At 53.1% G+C, this 24545-nt stretch overlaps 1 protein-coding gene across 8 annotated transcripts in view; it reads left to right on the top strand.

The window, feature by feature from the left end:
• Positions 1-24545, top strand: part of CASZ1 (castor zinc finger 1) — a 273799-nt gene that overhangs the window by 151179 nt on the left and 98075 nt on the right. For 5 of the 8 annotated variants that reach the window (XM_051786182.1, XM_051786185.1, XM_051786180.1 and 2 more), the window contains one exon: positions 21212-21297. Coding sequence is in view for 1 of the 8 variants with exons in the window: in XM_051786186.1 (XP_051642146.1) it covers positions 21294-21297 (4 nt within the window). In the remaining 7 variants the exon portion in view is untranslated. The remainder of the gene's footprint in view (positions 1-21211; positions 21298-24545) is intronic. The other 3 variants (XM_051786189.1, XM_051786181.1, XM_051786188.1) reach the window with 1 other exon arrangement.

The following is a 24545-nucleotide window of genomic DNA, read 5'->3' on the forward strand; positions in this document are numbered from 1 at the left end:
GTGTGCTCAGCAGTGCCTTTAAACCAGATGGCCACAGCGTGGGCAGCACAGACTGTGGTACAGCCTGACTGCCCAGGGCTGTGTTCAGCTACTCTGGAAGGTTTTGCAGCCCTTGTAGAGCTGGGGCTGCTCAGCCTGAGGTACCCAAGAAAGCTGCAGTGCAGACATGGCCTTAATGACTTGCTGTGCCCTTTCCCATCCTCTCCCTCTCACTGTCCTCTGTGCCTTGTGCCTGGTGGATAAAGAGATGGTGCCTGCTGTAAACAGTCATGGAATTTGTATGTCTGAGACTGGGATAGGTAATTTGTCCAGTGCAATATCTAAGGGCACATGGGAAAGTTTGGGTGTGCTCATTCCCAGTCTGATGGTGTTTGGTTCAGTGTCTTTGGATCAAAACCACTTCCTGGTTGAACTGCTGAGTTCGAATGAGTTATGGGAGTGGAGAATGCGATCCAGGAATGCTGAGCTGGGCAGTGGTGGTGAGATCCCAGTTTGGTACATCATCTCTGGGCACCTCTCCTTGAAAGTGCAAGGCAGTGTGATGTTACAGTGCAAAGGGAACGGCAGACCCACACTGGTAACTCCTGAGGCTTTTGGGGGATAACAGAACATCTTGCCCAGAAAGCACAAAGGGGGTCATGAAAAGCTGCTTCTGAGCGTGTGTACCAGCCGGGCTGGGGAGGGCTGGGAGCTGGAGGGGCTGGGCATACAGCGGGAAGGAGGCCCCGGCTCATCCGAGCGTGCCAGGCAGGTAGCTGGTTGCCCTGTTTCTCCTTGGTGTCTGCTAGTCTCCGAGTCCTGGTTCACAGCTCCCTGCAAGCCAGGGATGGAGGAGATCCTATGAAAATGATGATATGTGACAATCAGTCACAGCAATTAGTGTTTTGGTTAACAGGCCTTTTTTGTTTTCTCTCACCCAGACAGAATGTCACAAATAAATCCTCGCCTGCATTTGCATATTAATTGGATCGGAGACGTCAAGCATCTTTCATTAAAGAAAATGATCTGCATATTTGGAGACATAAAATAGTTATTTTGATGGGTTTTTTTCATAAGATCAGGGGGTGGGGGAGGAAGGTGATGGGAGCAGTGGAAATTGAGGTAGAGCGAAGGCAGAGAAAGCAGCTTTTGTGGTTAACCCCTTGTGGCCCAAAACTAGCTGGTGCCTAAAGCTAAAATAATAATATAAATAAATAAATGACATGTCTCAGAGCAGCTGGTAGAGCACTGCACCATTCTCCCCATAGCTTTGTTCTTGGGGCCGTAGGCATGCTGGGGAGCACTTCCAAAATGTCTTCCCTTGCCTACCCTGTCCAGCTGCAGAGTTGGGTTGTCACAGGGCCCTCCTTGTCTCCTCTCTTGGATGAGAGCACCTTGGCCATCCTGATGGCTGCTCCCTCCCTGGCTGGGGCAGTGCCAGGCCTTTGGGATGGCAGGGCTGCAGGATCCATGTGGGTGGCCTCAGTGCCCAAAGCAAGCAGTGGCTACAAGAGAGCCACTGTGTCCCTGGGGGAACACCCTGGTCACCAGGGAGGGAGATCCTTGTGCTCAGGTGCTGCTGCCTTTGCCTCCAGCTCGGGAGAAGGAGGTGCCAGAGGGCTGGAGTGGGTGTTAAATCCCCAGCTGGGACCTTCTCCTTCTCTGTTTCTATGGTCTCCTCTGATTTGAGGCAGGGATAACATTTTCCCCAATCCAAATCTGTGGTGGTGTTCCCTCTTTATCTCTTGGGTTTCTACTCCTACCCCAGACTTTGGCCCTTTTTTCCTTGGTGTTGGCAGCAGCACTGCCCACAGCCCAGGGCAGGATGTGAGGTACCTGACCCTCCACTTTGGAAACGGACTGGGGGATTTCTGTAGGCAGCATGCAGTGGCTTGAGATGGATTTTGGCCAGGACACTGAGGTTAACACTGCAATGGGATCCAAGGGTACATTCACATGAACGTAAATGATCGTGTTATGGCAGATTAGCAAGTTGCCGCTTGCTGGCTGTGCTGCGGTGTGGGACCGCGGGCACACTCCCTGCCTGCTGCAAATTCCAGGGAAAATGTGCTCACTTGAAACGTATGCAAACGTGGGTTCTCCTCTGCAAGCCACCGTGGCGTGGTGAGTGCCCTTGTCCACCTGCTCACTCAGAGATCTCCTGCCCTTGAGCCTCGTCCTGTCCTCACCCACCCACCAGTCTGGTGATGAGGACCGAGACCTCTCCAGGCTCATTTCACTGAGGTGTCCCCAAAGACTGGCTGCTCCAAGCCAACAGGTGTGGCAGCAGCTTTGGTTCTGCAGGTTCTCAATCCCTTTCTCTTCAGAGCTGCCCTCAGGAGTCTCAGCTGAGCATTGCAGAGGAAGGCAAGCTTGGGATTCCCTGCCCAGTGCTGCGGGTGACAGGAGCTGGCAGCCTCTCCAGGCACAGCAGAAAGTGGCCTCTGGCCCGAGGGACTCTTGGAGAGGAGCCCACGGAAGGCTCCCTGCCATTCCTGGGCAGTAGGTTGGGTGGCACAGCTCTAACTGCCCACAGGAATGCTGCCTGGGGTTGGGTCAGGGAGGAGGTGAGAGGGCCGGACACGTTTGCAATCATGGCATATTATCTGTGGCACACTTCACTTCATTCTTCTTAAAAGCTAATGATAGTCAGAAGGACCCCTGAAGACATCTGCTGGGGCCAGCTTTGAGGACTTCCACTCCTGAGCTTTAGAGAACAGGGATTTGGTTCAGAAAGCCCACCTCTGGGCAGAGCATGGAGCTCACCTTGGCACAGCCTGGCATGAGCAGATCTCTCTGAGGCCACATTTTGCTGGGAGAATTCCCCCATATACCAAACACAGCTCAGTCATGAAGCTGAGAGAGTAAGAGCAAAGCAGAGGCTCTGGTTAGACAAGTACTCCAGAGCTGTCAGTAATGGAGTGTGGGGGCTGCTGGGGGGGTAGGTTTAAGGAAATCATCTGGGAATAGATGGGAGATAATTTGCCTTATCAGAGTGCAAGGAGCAGGTCTCTCAGGGCCTCTGAAATGACTGCCAGAAGGTGGGGAAGACAGTGCAACCCAGAGCATGTGAGTGCTGGTTTGGGGACCCAGCTTCTCCTCTTGGCTCTACCATGATCCATCTAACCTTAAACAAGTCATCAGGAGATGAAATCATCTCCCTCAGCCTTGATTTCCCTTTGCCTGCCTGTGATATTTTAGCCCGGCCGCCTCGGGGCAGGGGCTGTCTCATCCTCAGCGTTCACCTGATGCACGAGGGGTCAGGCGTAATGGAGCAGCCAGAAAGGAGGGTGTGAGGCTGCCTCCCCTCCGTGCTTGGAGTCTCCTCAGGAAAGGCTTTGGCACATGATAAAATCTTCAGGGCACTCTCTTTAGCAGAAGGATTCGGCTCCTGGCTCCAGAGAGCTCTGTCCTAGACGAAGGGACTGAGTTTCACCCCCCTGTACCGCCTCGTTTCGCAGAAAAGCCTGTAATTAGCCATGGTTCCTCTCTTCACCCCACACATCAAGGCATGTTGCTGGGTTTTTTTCAGAATCCTGATCCTAGGAAGCCATCAGTATCCAGGGAACTTTATCACACACACTCGAAATAACCCAGAAAGCTGCCAGCCCCATATTAGGGAATGAATCCCTGTCGGAAAGTAAAGTGAATGCAAAATTTATTGACAGGGTACTGTGACTGCAGGCAGTTTGTGACCCAGCCCCCTCCTTTACCTCCACCCCTCCCCATGAACAACAACCCACAAACCCTCTTCAGTCCTGCAGCCTTTATATTTAGCATGTCTGGGTCCCTTGTCTCAGCTCCCAGCACTCGCAGCGCACGTGGGACTCTTCCCAGGGGAACAAAATCCAAACTAAGGGCAAGGAGGTCGGCACAGTGTCCTCCCCCTCTGCCCCACATCCAGCTCTCTCCATCCTCTCCAGTAGCTCACTACAAAAGCACATACTTCATGGGGGAAAAAACCCCAACTAAAACATCAAAACCCCCAACACCTGTCAAGCCTAAAAATTCATTTCCTGAGCCCAAACTGTGGCAGAGTGTCACTGTTCTTGTTGCCAAGTGCAAGGCAGGACGAGTCGGTGGTCGGAGCAGGAGGTGTGCGGGAATGAACTCCTCCTCAGTTCTGCCAAGGACGGGGCTATCTCAGTCAATCATGTTAATCTCCAGTGACTAAGTTTCCCCATTTATAAATCTCTACCATCACTGCAGCCTCCAAACGCCTTTCATGTCTGCTGGAGAGTTTCCTGGAGAGGTTCATGGAGCTTCTGTTGGAGTGTAAAATTCTGCTTGAAGCAGGCATTTGGGATACTTGCTTGTGACTTTTTTACAAAAGGATTTGTTTATGAGTTTTGTTCTGCTCTTCCTTATGAGGAGCGATAGGCATTCAGGAATATCATCCGTGAGGTAACATGGGCTTGGGCGTGAGTTGCTGCAGAGATGTGAAATGTCACTGTACTATATATGTATTAGGTTCTAGAGAAAAGAGGGGAAGTGTAGGATGTGCGTTAGCACTTGCAGTGCGCACGGGAATTTTTCCCTTGCAGTTCTCATGGGTGGCAGGTAACTCCAGCATCGTGCTGTACCAGAGCACAGCAAGGTTCGGTGTCAAACCGTGGCCACCAAGGGCCAGAGGCTCGGCTCGAGGGCTGGGTTGGTCTGGGGAGAGCCGTGTCTCTGGGCAGAGGAGGGTTTGGTGGTTTGTGGCACACTCAGCCCAGCAGACGGGAACTACAGATTGTCTCTTCCAGCGCCTGCTGTCCTTCAGCAGTCGGCCGGCACCATCCGTCATACCCAGACACCATCAGGAAATGATTCCCAATCAATTATAATTGCTCTTCACCTACTTCCTGTGTAAATCACTGATGTTTCACTGCAGATGCCAATGAAACAGGGGAGCCTCTTCCCTCAACTTTCTGCGTGTCTCTCAGGCCCACCCACTGAGTTGCTTGGGATGGCCCTGCCATGCTGGGAAACAGCAGGTGATTGGGATTTGAAAGCATCGGCGTGTTTTATTGCCTCTGGAAGCGAGGGACGGATGGGAGGAGGATGCTGTGTGCTCTCCACATCTCTGGGATCTGTCGGCAGGTGGGGAGAGGGGCTGCGAGGCAGAGCCCACACCCCCAGCATTCAGCTGGTGGCAGAGGGTTTGTGCAGAGGCATTGGAAGCAGAGATCTCATTAACGCTGGATTAGGTCCTAAAACAGCCTTTCCCAATGGGATCCTGGGTGGAGTTTACCAGACTGGTGTTCTCACTTTTTTATTCATTCTTTTTCTCCTTCCTCTCTTTCCTTGTTTCTTCTTCACCTCCTCCAGGCTTGTTTGTTTGCTTAGCAAGGAGAGGGGCTGGTGCTCAGAGCTGGATTTGAAGCCGAGCCTGAGACCTGCCAAGGCAGGAGGGACCTAATGCCGTTCGATTTTTCTCATGGTATCAGAACACCGTGAGCTCTCCTGTTGAAATCTCAGCAGCGTGTAAGATGGGATGAAACACCTTTGGGGAAGGGAAGGTCAGAGCCTGAAATATCCCTCTGGATTAGGGGCGTGTGGCTGTGGGTGTGTGGTGGTGGTGGGGAGCGCGCCGGGGCAGGCGCGGGCGGGCGGCTGCAGCGACTTCCAGGCGGATGATTATTTTATGGAGTCCTCAGAAGTCCAAAGTTATGTGTGTTTGTTAAGCGCCGTAACGCTGAGTTTATTTAATGTGGTTTTAACTGCCGCACGCTTTTATAAATCAAAATAATTAAAAATAATAAATTTGAAGGTTAAACAACAGCCTGTGCTGTGGCGGAGAGGAGGGAGAATGTCTGCGGGCTGTGTTTGCGGGGAGGGAAGCAGGAGTTCCCGGCGGCTCACATCGCCCAGGGGACGGGGCAGGTTCCAGGCTGGTGGAGCAGGGAAAAGGCAGTGCCAAAGTCCACGCTGTGGCACGGCCATATCTTTTCACACCCTGCCACCGTGAGGAAAAGCACATCCAAGAGGCAATGGCAGCCCCAGTTGTGTCTTCGTGACAGCCCAAGATCTCTGGTTCTCTTCCCCTTCTCCTGGTTTAAAAGCACCTACGGACACTTGGGTTTGCCGTCCTCCTCATAGGATTTTCCGGCTGTCAATATTCTTGTTGTTGCAGGGCATTTCTATTGATGCCACATCTCAGCCTGCATTATTTACACAGAGCTATCGAATCTGTCCCAGTATTCAGGACAGCCTGACAGAACCCAGCCTCCCTCTTTAAAGGTTAAACAAGCTGGGTCCCCTCACAACATGGGCTTGGGGCTTGGGAAACACAGAGATCCAGCAGCTACCTCCCCCTGCTCCCCCCCTGTCATTTTAGCTCCGAAAGGTTACCCTGAGGCGCCTGGGACTGGGAAGTGGAGGGTGCTGGAGAGTGTGTGTGTCTCTTTAAATGCTCTTTGTGTCAGCGTGATAAGGAATTTGATGGCTTTATCAGAAATACCAAAGCTTTATTTAGCAGGGTGAGGCGAGCGCCACTCGGCTCCACACAATCTGCTGATAAATTGGAAAAAAAAAAAAAAAGGAAAAAAAAAAACAGGCAGTGGGGGGAGGAAAGTCTAAACTTTCCCTGATTGCATTTGGGCATGGCCCAGCTTCCAGGGGACGTGGAGCTGGACACATTCCTACCTGACCACAGCCAGTATGGATGGTGAGGCCAGGTGTGTATTAATGTCCTTGCTTGAGACCAGAGCCCTTGTAAAGGACAGAAGCAAGTTGAGTTTATCCCATGTCATCTCTTGGTGTCCCCACTGTTCACCTGGTTGTATCTCTCACGTAGTCCCTTTTCTCTCTTGTCCCCAGTTTGCTGCATGTCTCATCTTCCCTTTCACCTCCACCCATGGTACTCAAGCATTTTTGGCCAACAGCTGGCCTATGGTACAAGGCTCTGGATAGAAAAGGCCCTGGTATTCTTTCTCTGTCCCTCAGACTATGTATCTCAACAAGAGGTTTGGGTTTGGCTGGTCCCTGGGTCTCATCTCCTTTACCTGGAGTTTGCCTGCCAGGTTATGTAAGGGGGAGGCCCAGGCAGCAAGGTGGGAAAGGAGAGGTTGAGGAGCTGTTTTGGGTGAGCTGCTGCTCTCCTACAGCATATACATAATCTGATTTAACTATTGCAGACCCCCATATCATGGGGACCTCCTGCAGTGAGGGCAAAGCCCAGTCACAGGATTCTTCCCTCAGTCTGCTGTTGATGGGTTTAGTTCTGAGTGAGGAGCCTGGGATCGTGACCCCATCCTGCCAGCACTGTGTAATGCTTGTGCTGCTTTGCTTCTAAATAGGCTAAACCTTGATTTGGTGGTTAAATCGCAGAACTGGGAGTCAAGCCTCCTGGTCTCCAGCCACAGCTCTTCCACCAACTCCCCCATGGAAATCTGCTGCCTTCTCCTTGCCTCTGTGGCAGCACTCCATGCACAGGAGCAGAGCAGCATCCAGGTTTGCAGCAGAGCAAGGAGTGTGCAGGGTTTTCCAAAGGATGCCCATTGCCATGCCTCCACCAAAGCTGAAGGAGCTGTGCTGCCTTACTGAAACAAGTTCTGCAGCACTCTGAGATCCGGGCTGGGAGTGCTCGAGGCAGAGCCAGTGTTTCTCCTGATCCGTGTTTATCATTAACACATGACATCGATTATATATCGTTGCCATGTTTTGTTGTTCATTGCGTGCCTGCACGCAGGCCACACACACTGTGACAGCTCTGGTCCCTTCCTGATCTCGTGCCTCCACACCTTTTCTTTCCATCTTTCTGTTCGTTCTTACTCCTCCTCTTTCCTTTCTCTCTTTCTTTTGATTTTTCCTCTCTCCTCGCATGCACGCACGCACACACACAAACACATACACACACAAAGCCCTTTCACAGTTGGATCATCTGTTCTTGGCTCTCGCCCACATCTCTTTTTGATGTGGCTTCTGGAGGGTTTGGGCCAAGTCCCCCATTTCTCTCTCTGACATCAGGAAGCCTGCTGCAGCCTCTGATTCCAGCCGGATCTGGTTAACTCTCTTAGGAAACCTTGCCACCTACCAGAGTAGGACTGGTGCTGTAAGCCTGGCCGGAAAGGAGAGCAAGGCTTGAGCTGTGCTGACTTACAGCCTCACGTTCTGGACAGTTACTTGTGATTTACTGATGTCCCCAGGCACAAAACAAGGTCCTGAGTTGATGCAGCACCAGTGTCTGGAGGCTGTGGAGCTGCTCCTTTAGAAGATGCTTCCCTAGTTGGGGTTGTGTGGTGCTTCCCCCCCCCAAAGCTGAGAGGGGCAGTGCCTGGAGCTCCAGGCAGGGCTTTGGCTCTCGGCTCTGATTTCGGGGCTATTTAGTCTAGACCAAGCATATTTAGCCTTGGTCTCAGCCTGGGGCATCTTTTGACTTGCTTGAAGCCCTGTCTGGTGCAGCACTGTCCCTCCAGTTGCTGTATGGGAGGGCAACCTCTTCGCTTGAGCACCATGTCAGAGAGAACCGCGGTGCCCGGGAGGTGCAGCTCAGTCCCAGAGGCGATTCCTCCTCCTTTGGGAGGCAGCATAAAGATGGTGTGATTGTGAGAGGATGAGTAGACAAGTTTAGAAGAGGCTTAACGGCAACTGGGTTTAAATGGCCCCTCTCTCTGGGAGGTTTCGAAGCTCCGCGGTCACTTTTGGGAGGAGAGGCTCTGCCGAGCGCTCCCTGTGCGATGTCTGTCTCTGCGGAGCGGCTGCAGCGCCGCTGGCTGCGCTCAGAAGTGCGGTGGAGTCCCCTGGGGGCTGCTGGGAATAGCTGTGCTTTCGGCACGGAGCGGGTGAGTGGGACAAGGGGACAGAGGCAGGGACAAAGCCTTGCTCTTCTCAACACCCTGCTCGTGAACTCGTGCTCAAGCTGCCCTCGTGGCTCGACTCAAATCCTGTTAAGTCGGCAGCAAAACTTTCACCAGCCTCAGTAAAGAGCAAACATTTTCAGTCAGGTCGCTTCCAGGGCCAGGAACGGGGTTAGGGGAGAAATACCTGAGCGACAGTTTGCTTTAGTAGAATGGGGAGGGAAGTGAGAGTAGATTGCTTTGGGCATGGGTAATGGGGCATGGAGACCTCGCTGACTCAGCCAGCACTGCAAACTCTGTCCTGGGCACTCAAGCTGCGGCTGCTTGTCCTCCTGTCTGAAATGAGCCCATCATCTCAGCCTGCTCCCCAGCAGGCTCATGTCCCCTGCCACAAAGCATCTTTCCATGTGGCACTAACTGGCCACACCGGCCTGGAGCTGGGGCCGGAGGGGCTGTGGAGCCTGGACCCCTTCGGCTTCTCTTGCAGCTCAGTGACGAGGTGGGGACAGTTTGCCCCGTGGCTGCCCACACAGCCCACATGCAAACTTTGCTGGTGATCCCGGGCTAAATTTGTTCCTTTCTAAAAGGAAAATTTGTATAGAATGAGCTAAAAGGCCTCGGGCTCCCCCAGTGTGGGCCTGGGGTGCTGGGACAGCACAGCTCCTCCCTGAAGCTGGCTAATAGAAATCAGTCCTGATTAGGATTAGTCCAGCCAGCACTGAGCTGGCAGGCTGATAATCTAATAAAAATTCCCAGGATTGGTTTACTCTGGGGAGGATTTGCGCTGGACGCGGGAGGAGCAGGATTAGCCCAGCTGTGTTAGGGAAGGGAGGGCAGCCCAGGGTGGGCAGGGAGGCTGCCGAGAGGGTGGGGGGAGCAAGACGGACAGCAAGAGTAAGTGGAAGTGACAGGGTCAGACCGGGCCTTTGTCCTACAGCCTGATTAGAGAGTCTGCCCCCAGTTTCTTACACTTTGGGATGTTGTCGGACAAACTGGAGCTTAAATCTGTCAGAGCGCAGCAGAGATTGGAGTTGACATCCCAGGAACATATTCCTTGCTGTGCAGAAATCCAGTCCTGCTGGGAAAATGTGCAGTGCCCATCCCAGCCCCCTCTGAGCTGGAGGAGATGAGCTCAACTTCTTCCTTTGGCTGTGTTGGGTGGTTGAGGCTGAGCAGCAGAGAGGCTTGTCCAGAAGCTGGTGTCTGCCAGGAGTGGTCCATGTCCAGCTCCAGACTGGTCTCTCCAGCTTCATCCCTTGATGGAGAAGAAGTCTTGGAAGCCAGTTAGCTGCTCTCCAGCTGAAATCACCAGGCTTGGGAATGCCATGGTGGCAAAGGCACCCACCACGTGTGAGTGAGAACAGCAGGAGATCCCTGTTCCTCCAGGGAATCTCAGGGTGGGCAGAAAAGCTCCTTAGTAGGCAGTGAGGAATCCTGAGGCTGCAGGCAGTGGCTCTTCAGACTGGGGATACCAAGGATTTCTCGGGCTGCTGTTTTTGAGGAAGACCCTTAGTAGGGGAGGCAGAGCAGGAAGGTAATTTTCAAGCAGTATTCATGCTGCAGGGCTTCTCAGCCTGCAGTCCCAGGATGACTGTGAAAAACAGAAGGAACCCAAAATGTCTGTGCCCATTTCCATAATTTTAAAGCAAGAGTATGTGGGGAAAGTAGAGCAAATACTCAAAGTTTTCACCTCGATGTTTCACAGGATGATATTTGGATTATTCCAGGTGTGTTCTAGTGCAGCATCTAAAGGTGCCCTGTCAGCCTGCTCTGGCTGCCTCAGCTGTGCTGTTTAATGCTCCCTAGACAAGGTAGGAGAGGAAAAGAGCCCCAAAATCTCCTGAACTCAGCCTTCAACTCTCCCTGTTACTCTATTCTTCTTACCTTCAACTCACCTGGATTGACTCTTCTGCTCCTTGCCTGGGCAGTTCATGAAATCCCAGGCTATTTAAATGTGTCTTATCCCTCTGGGGACACTGCAGAGAGAGACCCTTCAGAGCATGAAGTGGGGAGTCCTGCCTGGAGCAGAAGAACCAGAGCAGCAACTCCATATGCTCCTGGACACAAGGCAGGAGCTGCATAGGATGGAAACCCTCTCCTGGAGTCAGAACTCCACAGAGAATGTCCTCAGAGCTGCAGAGGGTGCAGATTGTGTGAGGGTTTTTTTCTCCTCTTAACAGCTGCTGCTCCTGTAGATGGGCTGGAGCATTTCCCAGCTGAGTAGGTCTGTCTGTGGACCAGCATCCTGAAAGCTCAGGGGTCTGGGGGTTGTTTGGGACACCGTCCCCTCAAAAAAAAAAACAAAAAAAAGGAAGAAAGAAAGAAAGAAAGAAAGAAAAAGCCTCTAAGATGAAACCAGGATAACTAAATAACGAGAGCCCTGTCCTCTCCAGGCTCGGGTAGCTGCATATATGATTGTCAACTTGATGAAATCCCCCCGGATGTAATGAGCTGATTTTCTGCTGTTAATATTGCATCTGCTGATGAAGGATTCGTTAGGATAATGGAACGAAGCTAAAATATAAATGACTCGCTGTCAAGAAGCAGCTTTTGCTTGTGTTCTCCTGACAGTTCCTCGGCCACGGCGAGGGAGTTTTGTGTGCTCGGCACACGTTTGTGAGGTGTGTGTGGGTACTGGGTCCTGCATGTGCAGGGACACACGTGTCAGAGCATGTTCCCTGCCAGCCCACTGCCTGGGTACCTGCAGCCCACTGGGCACTGTGGGATTCTCTGTGCCAGTGGGGCCACAACGGTGCTGCATCAGAGAGCAGCAGCCAGGGAAAGTTGTTCCTTTGCTGGGCTGAGGCTGCCAGGGGAGGGAGGGAATGTGTGCTGCTGGAAAAGTGTCTGCGCCTCCACTCCAGGTCGCCCTTGGTCTGGTGTGTTCCTTTTTTCCTTTAGTTTTGTTGCCAGAGTTGCTGTGTTTCCTTTCTGAACACGAGAAATCAGTTTAAGCATGTTAGAAAGTGAAACAGATCTTTGCTCACCAAGCTTTTGCAGATGCAGAGTATTATTTTCATTGGGAAATGCAAAAAAAAGATCTTGATAAAAGTGGTTGTGGTGCTGCTCAACAGTAATCCGACATCTGGGCAGAGAATCTCGAGGTTCCGCTGTCAGACTGGGGAGATGGGGTTGGTTTTCCTTGCAAAAAGTAAAAAGGAACCAGCCCTGTCACCGAGGGGGTTTTAACTTTAATGCAATTTCTCACACACGTCCCCAGCACTAGTTCCTCACCCCGTCTCAGGGCTGTGCCCACGTCTGAGTGCGTGTTAAATCTTTGCTATCAGATGTGCAGGGAGGAAAACCTTCCCAGAATACCTTTAAAGAACACCTTTCCAAGTACCTTTGGTATCTTCGACTTTCTGTGCATTTCATGACAACATGAACCAAAATATAACATTTGCCAACCCTTCCTTTTACCCCGTGCCTGAGGGCATTTGGTGTTTTCCCTTCAAGTCCATGTTCCTGGACGCATGAGGATCTCAGCTTTCACTGTTTGTTTGTTTTTTTAGTTTTTAATCACATTTCTCGCTCTTCTGATTACCAAGGAGGAAAGAAAAAAGATTGAAAACATGAACCGTAATGGCTCAAAAATGAAATTAAAAAAGAGCTTGTTTTCCATTATTATTTTTCAAAGCACATTTTTCAGCCAGTAATGTCAGGGATCAGAGCAGTGATTTTATTCTTTCCTCAACAGCAGTTTTTCTGGGGGTGTGAGATGGTGGTGTCCCAGCCCCTCAAACCTGCACATCTTTGGTGGATGTTTGGTGGACAAAGCCTGGCCCAGCACTACTTTTGGGGAGTTCCTCTCACTGTTCAGACTCCTCTAGCGAGGAGCATTGGTGGTTTAATTGAATCATTCTTTACAAAAGACCATGAATATCAATGATGGGGGAGGGGGGAGACACATGAATATGATGCTGAAAATTTTGCATTGGAATATGTTTGATGGAAAACAGCTTTCTGACCAAGTGTGTGTGGATAAACTCACATGAGGCACTTTTCCAGCCTTTCTGTGAAAACATTTCTTTGCTTTCCTTCATGATAAACACTGCATGGAAGAAAATTTTCAGCTAAAAAATTACTTTTCCCAAAGATATTTGGCAGGAGGGAGAACAATTCTTTTCTGCTCAGTGTTCTGTCAGAGTTTGAGTTGTGCAGACATAAGGCAATGAGTGAGGTGTGGTGGTTCCTGCCCAAGGCCAAGTGCAAGGGACAAGGAAGCCCAGGCATCGTCCCTGTCCCACTGAATCCCTAAAGATGACCTTGCACCAGGACTCTGACGTGCCAGAAAAGGCAGAACAGAGATATTTCGCAGGGGATCAGAGTTATTCCCAGCGGGAAGGTGGTGCAGAAAAGCTGGAAAGCCTTTCGTGCTTCCACACTTTCTGTTGCACAAGTTTTAATTCCCAGACTCGCAGAGGAAGAAGCTGGTGAACAATTTCCAGTTTCTTTGCTGCCTCTTGGCAGTGGTAACACAGCCAGTCCCAGGCAACTGGAAGTCATGAGCTGGGCTCCAAACATGTGAGGTCATCCTGGAGGTTTGGAGATGGAGCAGGCAAATGCCGAAGGGTATGGCATTCTTGGACTGGCTTCTTTCTGAGTCCTTCAGCCTTTCTGGGCTTTTCTCTGCACAATTAGCCTTGGCAAGGGGGAGGAGGTGGGCAGGGAGGTCTGACCAGCGTCCCTCCCTCTTGGCTTCTCGGAGGCTTTTTATACCAGTTGCTGGAGGGCACAGAGCCAGGCCTGGGCCAGTGTCAGGCAGCACAGCCCCGCAGGTGTCAGCAGGGCCTCCCTGATCCACACCCACCAGGACTCTCCTCCCAGCGTCAGGGAAACTCTTTTGAGGAATTCAGTGGCAAATTCAAGTACGGCTTGGCTGGGACAGGGTGTCTGTGTTATGGGAGGGTCCCCTTTGGCTCTGGGGCTTGGTGGCATTGGGCAGACTCGACCTACAGCAACCAGCCCAAGGGGAAATCACAGACCCCTCTCCCCAAATCCTCCCCTTGGATTTTTCCTTCATTTCCACTCTTTTTCAGGTACCTCAAGGCCTAACAAGCCCTGTTACCTCTTCCCACATACCAGGTCTCTTGGGCCATCACTTGGAGCGTATATGTGTGTTTCTGAGTGTCACACTTATTTTTTTTTTCTGGGGTCCCCTGCTTCATCATTATCTTAATCACTGTTGTGTTAAGTTTCATGCTTCCTTTGACCTTTATTTTCGGCCTGGTTATGCTGTTTATCTGCCTCTGACACTTGTCCCCTGGTGCTATTGCCAGGGAAACCCAGCACAGAGGCCTTTCCCTTTTCCCCCACCCCCTTGTCCCTTTCTGTTTAATTTTTTTCTTTCCTCTTTTTTTTTTTCTTTTTTTTTTCTTTTTTTTTTTTTTTTGTCTTTTAACATGGTTTTCCTAAAAAGTTTTTTAATCAATCAAATTTGAGGCAGAAAATAGGCTTGGTCACGCCTGGTCCTTGGGTCGTGTGACACTCACTCAGGGTCCTGACAGCTCCTCAAAGGGGGCACCCGGGACGAGGAGGGGGGGCCGGCAACGCGTTTCCCCAGGAAAGGGCCCGTTTCCATGGCACTGCCCCCACCTCTCCGCCATCCGCCAGCCCGACGTGGGCCTGAGGCTCTTCAAAAGGGGCGTTGGGGAGCGTGTGCGTGTGTGCGGGGCCGGCGAACAAAACGCGGCGCGGGGGCGGCGGGGGCCGCGCCGACAGCTGCCGGGGTTCTCTGCCCCCGCAGCTCGTGGGGAGCCAGCGGGAGCCGCGGCGGCAGAGCCGGGGCCCCGCCAGGGCCGCATAATCAGGGGCTTTTCATAAATGCCCCATTTTTCATCCCCATCTCTAAGGCATGTGCTCCGGGAGCGCCGGGAGCGCTGACGCGGGGGGACGGCGCTCCCCAGCCCTGGCGCTCACGCCTGGCTCTGCCCCCCTGCACCCTCCTCTGCCCTGTCTCCGCAGGCTGGCAGGTGCCCACTGCTCTGCCAAATGCGGCTCATGCCCCCCTGGCTGGGGCTGGGATAGAGGGAGTGTGGAAGCAGCCTCACGGCAGTATCGGTGCCGGCTCCCACCGCGGCAGGACCCGGGCTCGGCATGTGCCTCACCATCCTTGGCAGTCGCCTTTTCCCTTTTCCTCGGGTCCTCCTTGCTTCCCTCACGTCTCCCCACCCTGCCCTGGGAGACCACTTGCCCTTCTGCTGCCTTCATCCCAGGCTCTGCACCTGGGGTTTTAAAACCCTTTTCTTCCCCCCCTTTCCCCTCCCCACCTTTCTCAACTTCTCTTCTGTCACTCTGCCACCTCCTGCCCTTCTTTTCCCCATGCCCTTTCCAGTTCTCCGTTCGTGCAGGGTCTTTTTCTTTCTCTCTTTTTTTATAATTAATGATTAGTTTTAATTGGTTTGCTTAGGCAGCCTGACAGCAAATTAGCAGGAGCCAGCCCAGGGCTGCCGAATGCCAAGTTTGGGGACTGCTGCGCTGTACAGAAGCCGTGGCGGGAGGTGAAATCCTCGGGATCCCCCCTTGGGGCTCCACTCCTGCTGGGCTGGGCTGGGCTGTAGCTGTGCTGTGAGGTGGGGGGCCGAGGCCTTTCCTGGTCCCAAGTGCCATCAGTGCTGGGAAGCTGGGACGGGCAGTGGGTGCTGTCCCTGTCCTTCTTCCCTTGCTCCAGCACTCTGAGCTGCAGGGTTACCTCCACGATGGCCCCTGTCCCTTTCCTACTGCCCAGTGCTGGTTTTCCTCCTCCTTTTTGCATCACCTTTATTGAGCCGGGCTCTGCTCAACAGGTTTGAGCAGAGGGGCCAGGGTGAGAGGCAGGGCAGGATGTCCCCGGGGAGCGCTGTGCCGAGGGGAGTGCTCAGGCAGAGGAGCAGGCAGCTCTACCCGGAGCTGAAGGCAGGTAATGGGGACAGGGTGGAAGGGAAGGGGGGCTTTGCTCTTTTCCTCCTTCGCAGTGCTTTCCCTTTGCTTTGCTTTTCTTTTCTTTGCCTTTTTTATAGCTCCCATTTTTCTTTTTTATGAGAGAGAAACTGCAGGGTTCTCCCAGGGCTGGGAAGAGCGCTCGGTCCCAGGCTGCTCCCAGCCAGATGGAGGGGAAGAGAAGGGGGGCAGTGGGCCCGTAATCCTGGGAGGAGAGTTTTCCTGGTTAAAGAGGATTGGGGATGGAGTCTAGGACATTTCAGCATGTTGTTTGAGGAAGAAGGGGCAGACCATGACCTATTTGGGATGCTTGTTAATTCTCAGCACAAAACTTTGCAGGGACCACTGGCAGCTGTGCAGCCCTACAAGTGTGGATGGAGTTGGTTTGTGTTGCACTGCTGGTATTGCCTTGCAATGGCAGCCAAGAAAGTGTTCCCTTTCCTCTCCTTCAGCCCGTGCCTTTTTCCCTGGGCAGCCCAAGATTGGCAGGAGATGATAGTTGGGTGGGACTGCACAGCTGGAGCTATACAGCAGCCAGGATATTCCAGCCCTTCTGCAAACCAAGAAGGCTTGTTAGGCTGGTGGCAGCAGGGTGTGTTTCTTGTTCTCCTCAATTGTCCCTCCTTCAGGTGTTAAATGGGTGTTTCTGCCCTTACTGGACAACCAGTCCAACCCTCCAACTGAGTGTTAATACCTACATTTGCCTTTTTATGGGATCCAGAGCTCACACAGAACTGAAATCAGAGGGATGTGCTGTCTTCCTGGGATTTCTGTCATGGAGGAACAGCCTTTTTGTCAGTCACAGAGGTCCCTGCTGCATTCCAGATTCATGAAAGATGGAAGCCAGCACAAACACGTCTGCTCTCAGATCTGTGTGTTGTTCAGCTGTGAGTGTACTGGCAAACACCATGCTGTGATACCTTGCTGCAGCCTGGCCCCTTTCCCAAAGACTCGTGTGGCTGGAGCTCACTCAGGTGCAAACACTGACAGTGCACAGACCAGCTGCTGCTGTGAGGGCATCCCGCGAGGCTCGGGGGCTGCAGACACAGGGCCCCCTCCTCTGCCCTGCCCTGCCCAGGACACAGGGCTCTGCACTCCCACACGGCTCCAGTGTCCCTGCCCAGTCCTGATGAACCCTCAGAGAGGCCCTCATGCTTTTGCCAGTGTTCTGGACCTTAGCTGAGCTTTGGGAGCAAGGTGAGGGTGAGTCTTCCTGTCTTGAGGAGAGAGGGAGAGGGGATGAGGAGAAGTGTGGAAAAATATCTGCTACAAAAGGCATTGAGACCTCACAGCTCATTTCACTTTTAGGTGATCTTGGCTTATTCCCAGAGCTGATGTCCATGCAATAGCAGAAGATATATTTGATTTGTAGCAAAATTTCCTTGTTCTGTGCACTTGGGAAGTCTCCTTTTCACACACACCTATCCTCTCAGGGGGTGTTTTAAGACCCTTTACATTTTCTTGTAGGCTGTTTACGTTTCACTGCCCTTCAGTGAGCCAAAAGGGGCTCAAGGAGATGGCCACAATGTACACTTTCATGTACCAGCAAGGCTGGGACAGATTTATGTCATTTGTTTGTCAGTCCCAGTGCTGAGGAGTAAGTGATGCTCAGGAATTTTTTGCCAGGTGATGCTTGGGCCAGGCTGGATGTGTGACCACACACCCAAACCCTGTGGCACTCAGCAGAGCTCAGGGATAGGCAGCACTGGGGTGGCTGGATTCCCACCCACAGGGCTGAGTGCAGGGTGCTGGGTGCTTGCTTTGTGGCTTACCAAGTTTATTGCTCATACCAGGCTGATCAGGACAGTTCCAAAACTTGGTAGTGCCACTGGAGCACCAGGCACTGTACAAAGTTGAATGAAGGCACAGCTCCCTCCCTGGGAGAGCAGCCATCCCTCTCCCTGGTGTCCAAGCCATCCTTTCCCTTCTGGTTTTAGCAACGTGAGTGCCAGTATTCACCTTCCCCCTTTGCAGTTTAGGGGTTCCATGATAATCATGTAGTTGTTGAAAATTGAAGAGCAGCTGAGGGTCACCAGCTGTTTCACTGCAGAGCTACAGGAGGGAAACTGAGGCATGGAGCTGAAGGGGCCTAAAGATGCCCTCAGAGCTCTGGAGTGACCCACTGAGGGATTGTCCCACCTGGACTCTGCGGTTGCCAACACAACCCATCGCTGCGAAGGAAACCGAGAGGAGTGGGAAGCAGCAGTGCCTCCTGTCCTGCCCTGCCGTGCCTTTGGCTTGGCTTGCTGCCCTTCCTCTCCTCTTCCTCCCCTGGCACCCCTGGCTGGCAGCACGTGCCCCGAGTGCTGCTGGGCCGGCAGCCCGAGCCGGCTCCTTTAAGGCAGCCCGGCGGGAATTGCGCGGTGCCAGCCTCCGCCGCCAGTGCCGCTCCCGCTTCCCCCTCGGAAAGTTTCCTGCCCAATTGTTATGTGCGATCCGATCTGAAAGTTGCTCTCTAAGCTTCTTGTCACATTTTGACTTAATGAAGTGCAACTGGAGTGGGAATTGGGGTTCATCACACCAGTCTCACTGCGCTCCCTTGTTGTCAGAAAACAGGGGCGGTTGGGGACCGTAATGCAACGCTGCAAGTCGTTATCATTCCGGTCAGTCTGTTTAACACAAAATTAAACAAAGAACTAATTAGTGCCTCATGAATTAATAAATGCGCAGTTGCCGGGTAGGAAGGGGAGGAAGGAAAAAAGGTTGTTGAAGGAAAGATACTGAAAAAGTCGAATTAGGATGTTGTGTCAAGGGGAAAAAAAAAATCTGAGTCCACTTTGGCGAAGAGTTTGGATCCATTGGTTTCCTTGGAATAAGCTCCCCTCCTCCTCCTGCGTCCTGCTTGCCTGCTCTGGAGCAGCAGTGTACAGCAGGCACAGGGAAGAGGCAGCCTTTCAGTGCTTCTGTGGGGGGGGCTTATAAGAAAGACAGGGACAAACTTTTTAGCGGGGCCTGTAGTGATTGTGGTGATGGTTTTAAACTAAAAGAGGGACAGTTTAGCCTAGATTTAAGGAAGAAAATTGTTGCAGTAAGGGTGGTGAGGCCCTGGCACATGTTGCCCAGAGAAGCTGTGGCTGCCCCATCCCTGGAAGTGTCCAAGGCCAGGTTGGATGGGGCTTGGAGCAACCTGGGATAGTGGAAGGTGTCCTGCCCATGGCAGGGGGTTGGACTACGTGACATTTAAAGGTTCCTTCCAACCCAAGCAGTTCTAGGATTTTATCATTTTCCAGTGATGATCCCTAGAAGCTGGAGCTGGTGTCCAGTAGCCAGATATACATATTTACCCAAAGCATATGTGGGAGCTGAGAGGTGCGGGGTGGAAACCCTTGGTTGGGAAGGAGGGAGCCTTCAAAGCTGGTCATGGTGAGCAAGTCTCCTCTCTTTGTGTGACGGCTTTTTTCCTGGAGAATCCACGATTGACACAGTAACAGTGTGTAATCTCAGATTAACTATGTCCCAGCAGCGCTCCCCCTGCTCCTTGCCCTCTCTGGCCCCCTCCTCATGCAGAGCCGGGCAGTGCCGGGGTGTCCGTCCGGCGTTCCCAGAACAGGGCTGGACGTGGGGGCCGTGCCAGGTGCCCACCCGGCCGGGCAGCCCCGCAGGTGCCGTGCCGTGCCACGCTGCCAGCGAGCGGGCTGGGCTCTGGCACATTGTCAGGCAGGGAAGCAGAGCTGGGGGAGGGAAGAGTCCATCCTTAAGAGGACATGTCAAGTACAATTAGCGTTATCTGTCTAAATATGTACTGGGAACACAGAATACAAGAGGAGGCCTGGCTGGCTTTAATGGAGACATATGCAAGGTCATATTGCCTCATACAATCCCCCAATCTGATTTGGGGATTACACATTCTAAGTAAATTGGCGTTATTCCTCTTGCATCATTGATAAGCTGCGGCCGAAAGAAGAGGAGTAAGAAAAAAAAAAAAAACAATTAAAAACTCAAACCCAAGAACTGACCGTGAGCAGGGGCAAGGGAGTGAAGGCAGGAAGGCAGAGAGAGTTACAGGCAGAGAGCTCGGGAAAGGGGGAGAGAACAAAAGGGAGGGAGAGAAAAAAGAGCGTGACAGAGTGGCAGAGAAAGCAGTGGAAAGAGCAAGGAGGAAAGGGAGAACAAAGGGAAGAAAAAGGTGGGAGAAGGGATGAGAGAGCCAGAAGGACCGAGGGTGCCAGGGTGGGAGAAGCACCTCAAGTGGGGGAGCTGTTACTCCAGCCGTGCCCTCAGCCTTGTTAGCACCAGGATTTGAGTGGGAAAGGAAGGAGCCGGGCTGGTTATGCATCTTCCTCACCCGAGGGGCTCCCTGCGCTCTGTGTCCATCCATCCATCCATCCATCTGGGATATCTCACCAGCTCCTTCCCACTCTGGGTCCCAGCCAACACCAGGCATCTATCTTTGGCAGTGCTGGAGTGTGAGTGACGGGAGGAGCCGGGCCACACGCACGGAGCGCCAGCGCCCCGGACACAGGGGCAGCACAGCGTCCCCTGAGCCCAGTCCCTCTCACTGCTGCCCTCCCAGGGGCTAAAGAGGGTCCCTGCAAGGGGCTGGCTCCTGGCACCCGCTGGTGCATCCGGAGAGGGAGCGTGTGGAAAGCTGGATTCAACCCCGGGCTGGCTGTGCGTGACCTCGGGGCAGTTTGTCACTGCACTGCCACTCCGGGCAGCTGTGGGAGCTGTTCTGGCAGGGCTGCAAAACAGAGGCTGCAGGAACAGCCCGAGCACCCTCACCACTGTGCGTGGAGCCACCCCGTGCTGCCGGCCCCTCCCGGCTCTGGGAGAGGGAGGTCCCTGGCTGGCTGTGGATCAATCCTCTCCTCCTGCGCAGGATAACCCCCTCCTGAAGTCTCACGGCACGGCTTTTATGCTCTGTCACATTTTTGGAACATATGGTTTTAAATAATTCAATTTACTTTTCATGTGTTTTGCTGTGACTTTTTTTTCCCCTGTCCCTTTTCTCTTTCCTCCTCACTCTCTGGATTCTCCAGGGTAAAAAATGCACAGATGAGTGGATAAAGGGGTTCAATGCACTGGGACCCAGCCCTGCACCCCATCATCTTGTGCCCCACTGGTGTGCAAGGGAGGCCTCAGCATTAGCACACGGGTGAACCTCTGTGAAAGAGGGGTCAGCAGAGGAAATGGGAAGATTGGGAAGGGAAAAATTTGACATGGAGCAGAAGGCAGCCTTGGATATGTGGGCAGAGCGTGGTGTAGACCAGCAGGAGGTCTGTCTCTGATACCTGGAGAGCAGGATTCAGGCCAGTAATAGCTGCTCTCTCTATGGGAAATTATTCCCAAGCCTCCTTGGGAGCCTCTTCCACAGAGAAGTGCCAGAGCACGGTGTGTCTGGCGGGGTGTGTGGCACTGTGGGGTACAGCCAGGAGCAAGGAAAGCATTTTGTTGCCTTGTGGAGCCTGAATATCCCAGCCTGGCCCTGCTTGCAGGAGGGTTCTCACCCAGGTGTTGTGAGTTGTCTGTGCCTTGGCTCTTGCTCTGATGTTCCCTGTGTGTTAACTGGATCCTTTCTCTTCCCCTTCCAGAATGAAGTGAATTTAGAGCTAAAAACGAGGCAAGAAACCAGGCCTTGAAATCTCCGAAAGGTAGGAGAGACTTCAGACTGCAATGGGTATGTCACTACGCCCTCCTGGGTTCTCTTTTCCTCTGCGTGTCTCTCACACTTATGGCCTGCTCACTGTGGCTGTGTCTGCACTAGAACTTCTGGGGTTGGACCAGTGTTAGTTACAGAGATGGAAACAGAAGAAGGTCTATTGCAGACAAGGCCTGTGTGTGTCCTAATCCTGTCTTTGTCTTTGTACACCAATTGTTCGGGCACCTGGTTTTGTCACTGCGGGTTTTCCTCAATATCTGCTCTCCTGCCTCTGTCTTTACAGATAAAAAACTGTGTGAGGGTTTTGGTGAGAGGGTACTGCTTCATCTTCATCCATGTGGGCTGGGGGAGATGGATAAGGTCCTTTCACTGAATAGGATGCAGTCTCCATCTACTGTGAAGTTTTGCTGAGCTCAGTTCACATAATTCAGATGGTGATGTGCCTGTTCTCCTCCTCCTCTGGCACAGTTTTATCTATTCAGACTGCAGCACCGTGGTGGTAGGATGGAAGCAGCTCTGTCTCCAGCAGAATCCTGACTTTTCTGGGTTTTCCCTTTAGCTAGACCGTCACGGTCTGTCTTACTGCAAAAAAATTTCAGCTTCGTGATCTCCTAGAGCTGGATGGTCACTTAATCTTTGTCTGATAAGAGTTAGAGGCCTAAAACCCATGGGAATGAAAGGTGATTGTGTCTCTTAAATGCCTCATTTCCATGTGCTGGGTCAGAGATTCCCTGTGCCACCTCAGATGATGGTTACTGAGAAGTCCCTGCCAAACCAAGGCAGTTCCTGCTCTCTCTGGCCCTTCCTTGTGGCCCCAGGAGTACCTCAGCTCCCTGTGTCACCTGGAGAGTTCCCACCCTCTTCCCTGTGTCCCTGCTCGGTACCCCCTGCAGCACTGCCACTGCTGGCCTCTCCCATTGCTCCTCTCCCTGCCCAGGCACCTCGGCAGCTCTGAGGGCAGGAGTGGCCATGGGGAGGGTGGGCAGTGCTCTGCCCTGTGGGACATCCCCTCCGAGGTGCCGGGAGCGCTCTCTGGGATCTGGGATGTGCCTGCACTCAGAGCATCCCTGTGGCAGTGGGGACCCCTGACGCCCGGTTCCAGGGAGCTCACGGGCTGAGTCCCAGCGCCATGCGAGGGGCCCGGGCTGGTTGGGGCGGGAGGGGGCCCCAGGCCGGGCTGGGCAGTGTCAGAGGTGACCGGTGGAAGGCCAGTGTTATGTAAATACCGCTGCTGTAACATGGCAGGGCTGAATGGCCCTGTGCGTCCATCCATCATTGCTGGGGAACAGAAGCCTCCCTGGGAGCACAGGGGGCCGGCAGCGCGGGGCAGGCAGACACAGGCAGCATGTGCCCTACTCATAAACTGTTTGTTTTCTTTTTGTCTCTCTCGTTTCGAGGCACCCCACCGAGAGCAACTCTCTGTTTTGTCCTTGCAACCTCTCCCCCAACCTTCCCCCCACCACTTTGGGCCTTCCTTTTCCTCCCTCTTTCCCCCGGCCCTTAAAAAAATAGGGGGGGGGGGAAAGGAGAAGGGAAAAAAAAAAAAGAAAGTCCCCAGTTCACATTGCGGCTTCTTTCTCTGACTTCAAAGGCTCCCCATCATTGTTTGGGATCGGCAGGCAGTGGCCCTGAAAACGTGATCACAGCCGGGCACAGTGTAGGTCACCACCGAGCGCCATGCTCCGAGCGCTGAAAGGAACAGGCAGATTCTTCCCTTTTCATGCTTCACAACCCTGGTTACAGCGCTCTGCCTCGCCCGCGTGCTCCTCCTGCGTGGCTATTCTTGCTCTTTTCTCCTCCTTTGCCTCCCGCCCTCCCTCTCTCTCTCTCTTTCTCCCAGGTCCCTCATTTCTCCGTCCCCGTGCTCTCATCCTCCCCTCCTCTGTGCCCGGCATCACACACTTTTCACACTTTCTTATTTTCTTTCCATTACTTTTCTTCCTCACTCTCTCCCACCTGGCACTGCTGCCACTTCTCTCTGTTACGTGAATCACTGTTTTATTTCTCCCTTTTCCCTCTTCCAAAGGCCAGTCAGGAGGTTGATTTCCTCATGCTCCCTGTTGCTGTTTGGTAGCAGCCGTCCTCTGACATTTGCCCATGTTTCTGTCTTCCCCTGTGATATCTCACTCACTGTGCCCAAAACTGCAGTGGTTCTGTAATCTCTGGATCAGCCCCAGACAGATGACAGCCCTGCCCTCCCCACAAGGTGTGAGCCCACTGCTCTCATGTGCAATGGGCTTATCCCCCGAAATGTAGCACAGCCTCACATGAGGAGGCAGCACACGGAGCCTGCCAGCAGTGTCAGCTTCCAAACTTGCTCTCTGGCTTTGCTGGTTAACCTGAAGGACTTGGCAGGTGGGGTTAGTGTTGTGGGTGGGTTTGGGAAGCCAGACACTGACTTGGGAATGTCACAGGGAAACCTTTGTATCTTGTAGGTCTCACATGGAACATGACACTGATGGTAGTCCTGAGGGCAGAGTTAGGCAGGGATAAGGCAGAGGGAAGGAGGCCCAGTTTGAACAGGCATCCCAGAATACTTCCTAAGCAGCTCTCAACGAGGGAACATCACCTCATTGTACTGAAGCCTTGGGTGTGTTTGGCTGCACGATGAGCCAACAGCCAGACAGCAACTCCCTGCCTCAGAACATCCCCCCAGCAACACCAGGAGCTTCATCTTGCTGCAGGGGAACAGCCTGGCCTCTGTGCCCCTCCAGCACCCACCCGGGCACAGCTCCCTCCCCGCTGCCCCCGGAAGCGGAGATCTCCGTGCTTGTGCCTCTGGTGATTTGTGAGGTTGTTTTAATGCCGAGGAGCCCACCAGGACTTGTCTCTTGCTAAATAGGCATATTAAGGGACATTGCGGCAGGGGTTATAGAGTAATAATTTGTCCTAATGAGCCGGTGTCACGTTCTCCCCGGCCGAGCCGTGCACAGGCAGGAGCTGTGGTAGGAAGGGGCTGCGCTGGCTGACCTGCCAGCCCAGGTTAATGAAGTACTGCACTGCCTGGGGTCAGAGAGCAGGAGCTCAGCCAGGCAGCAGTGGTTCAGGGGGCTGGAGGGGAAGGAGAGGGCTCTCCCCTGAGCTGAATGCCCCAGGGAGGGCCTGTGCCATGCTGGACTGAGCAGCAGGATGGACGTTACGGCACTGGGATCTCCGTGCTGTGCTGGTGGGCTGAGAGCCTCAGCACCCTCATCAAACTGTCTGCAGGCAGAGGTGAACCTGCTGCGGCTGGGGCATGGCTGGGGTTTGTCCTCTGGCCCTGCAAG

This window comes from Manacus candei, unplaced genomic scaffold (assembly GCF_025592945.1).
Source record: "Manacus candei isolate 608988 ecotype Guabito, Panama unplaced genomic scaffold, ASM2559294v1 h1tg000022l, whole genome shotgun sequence".
Lineage (NCBI taxonomy): Eukaryota > Metazoa > Chordata > Aves > Passeriformes > Pipridae > Manacus > Manacus candei.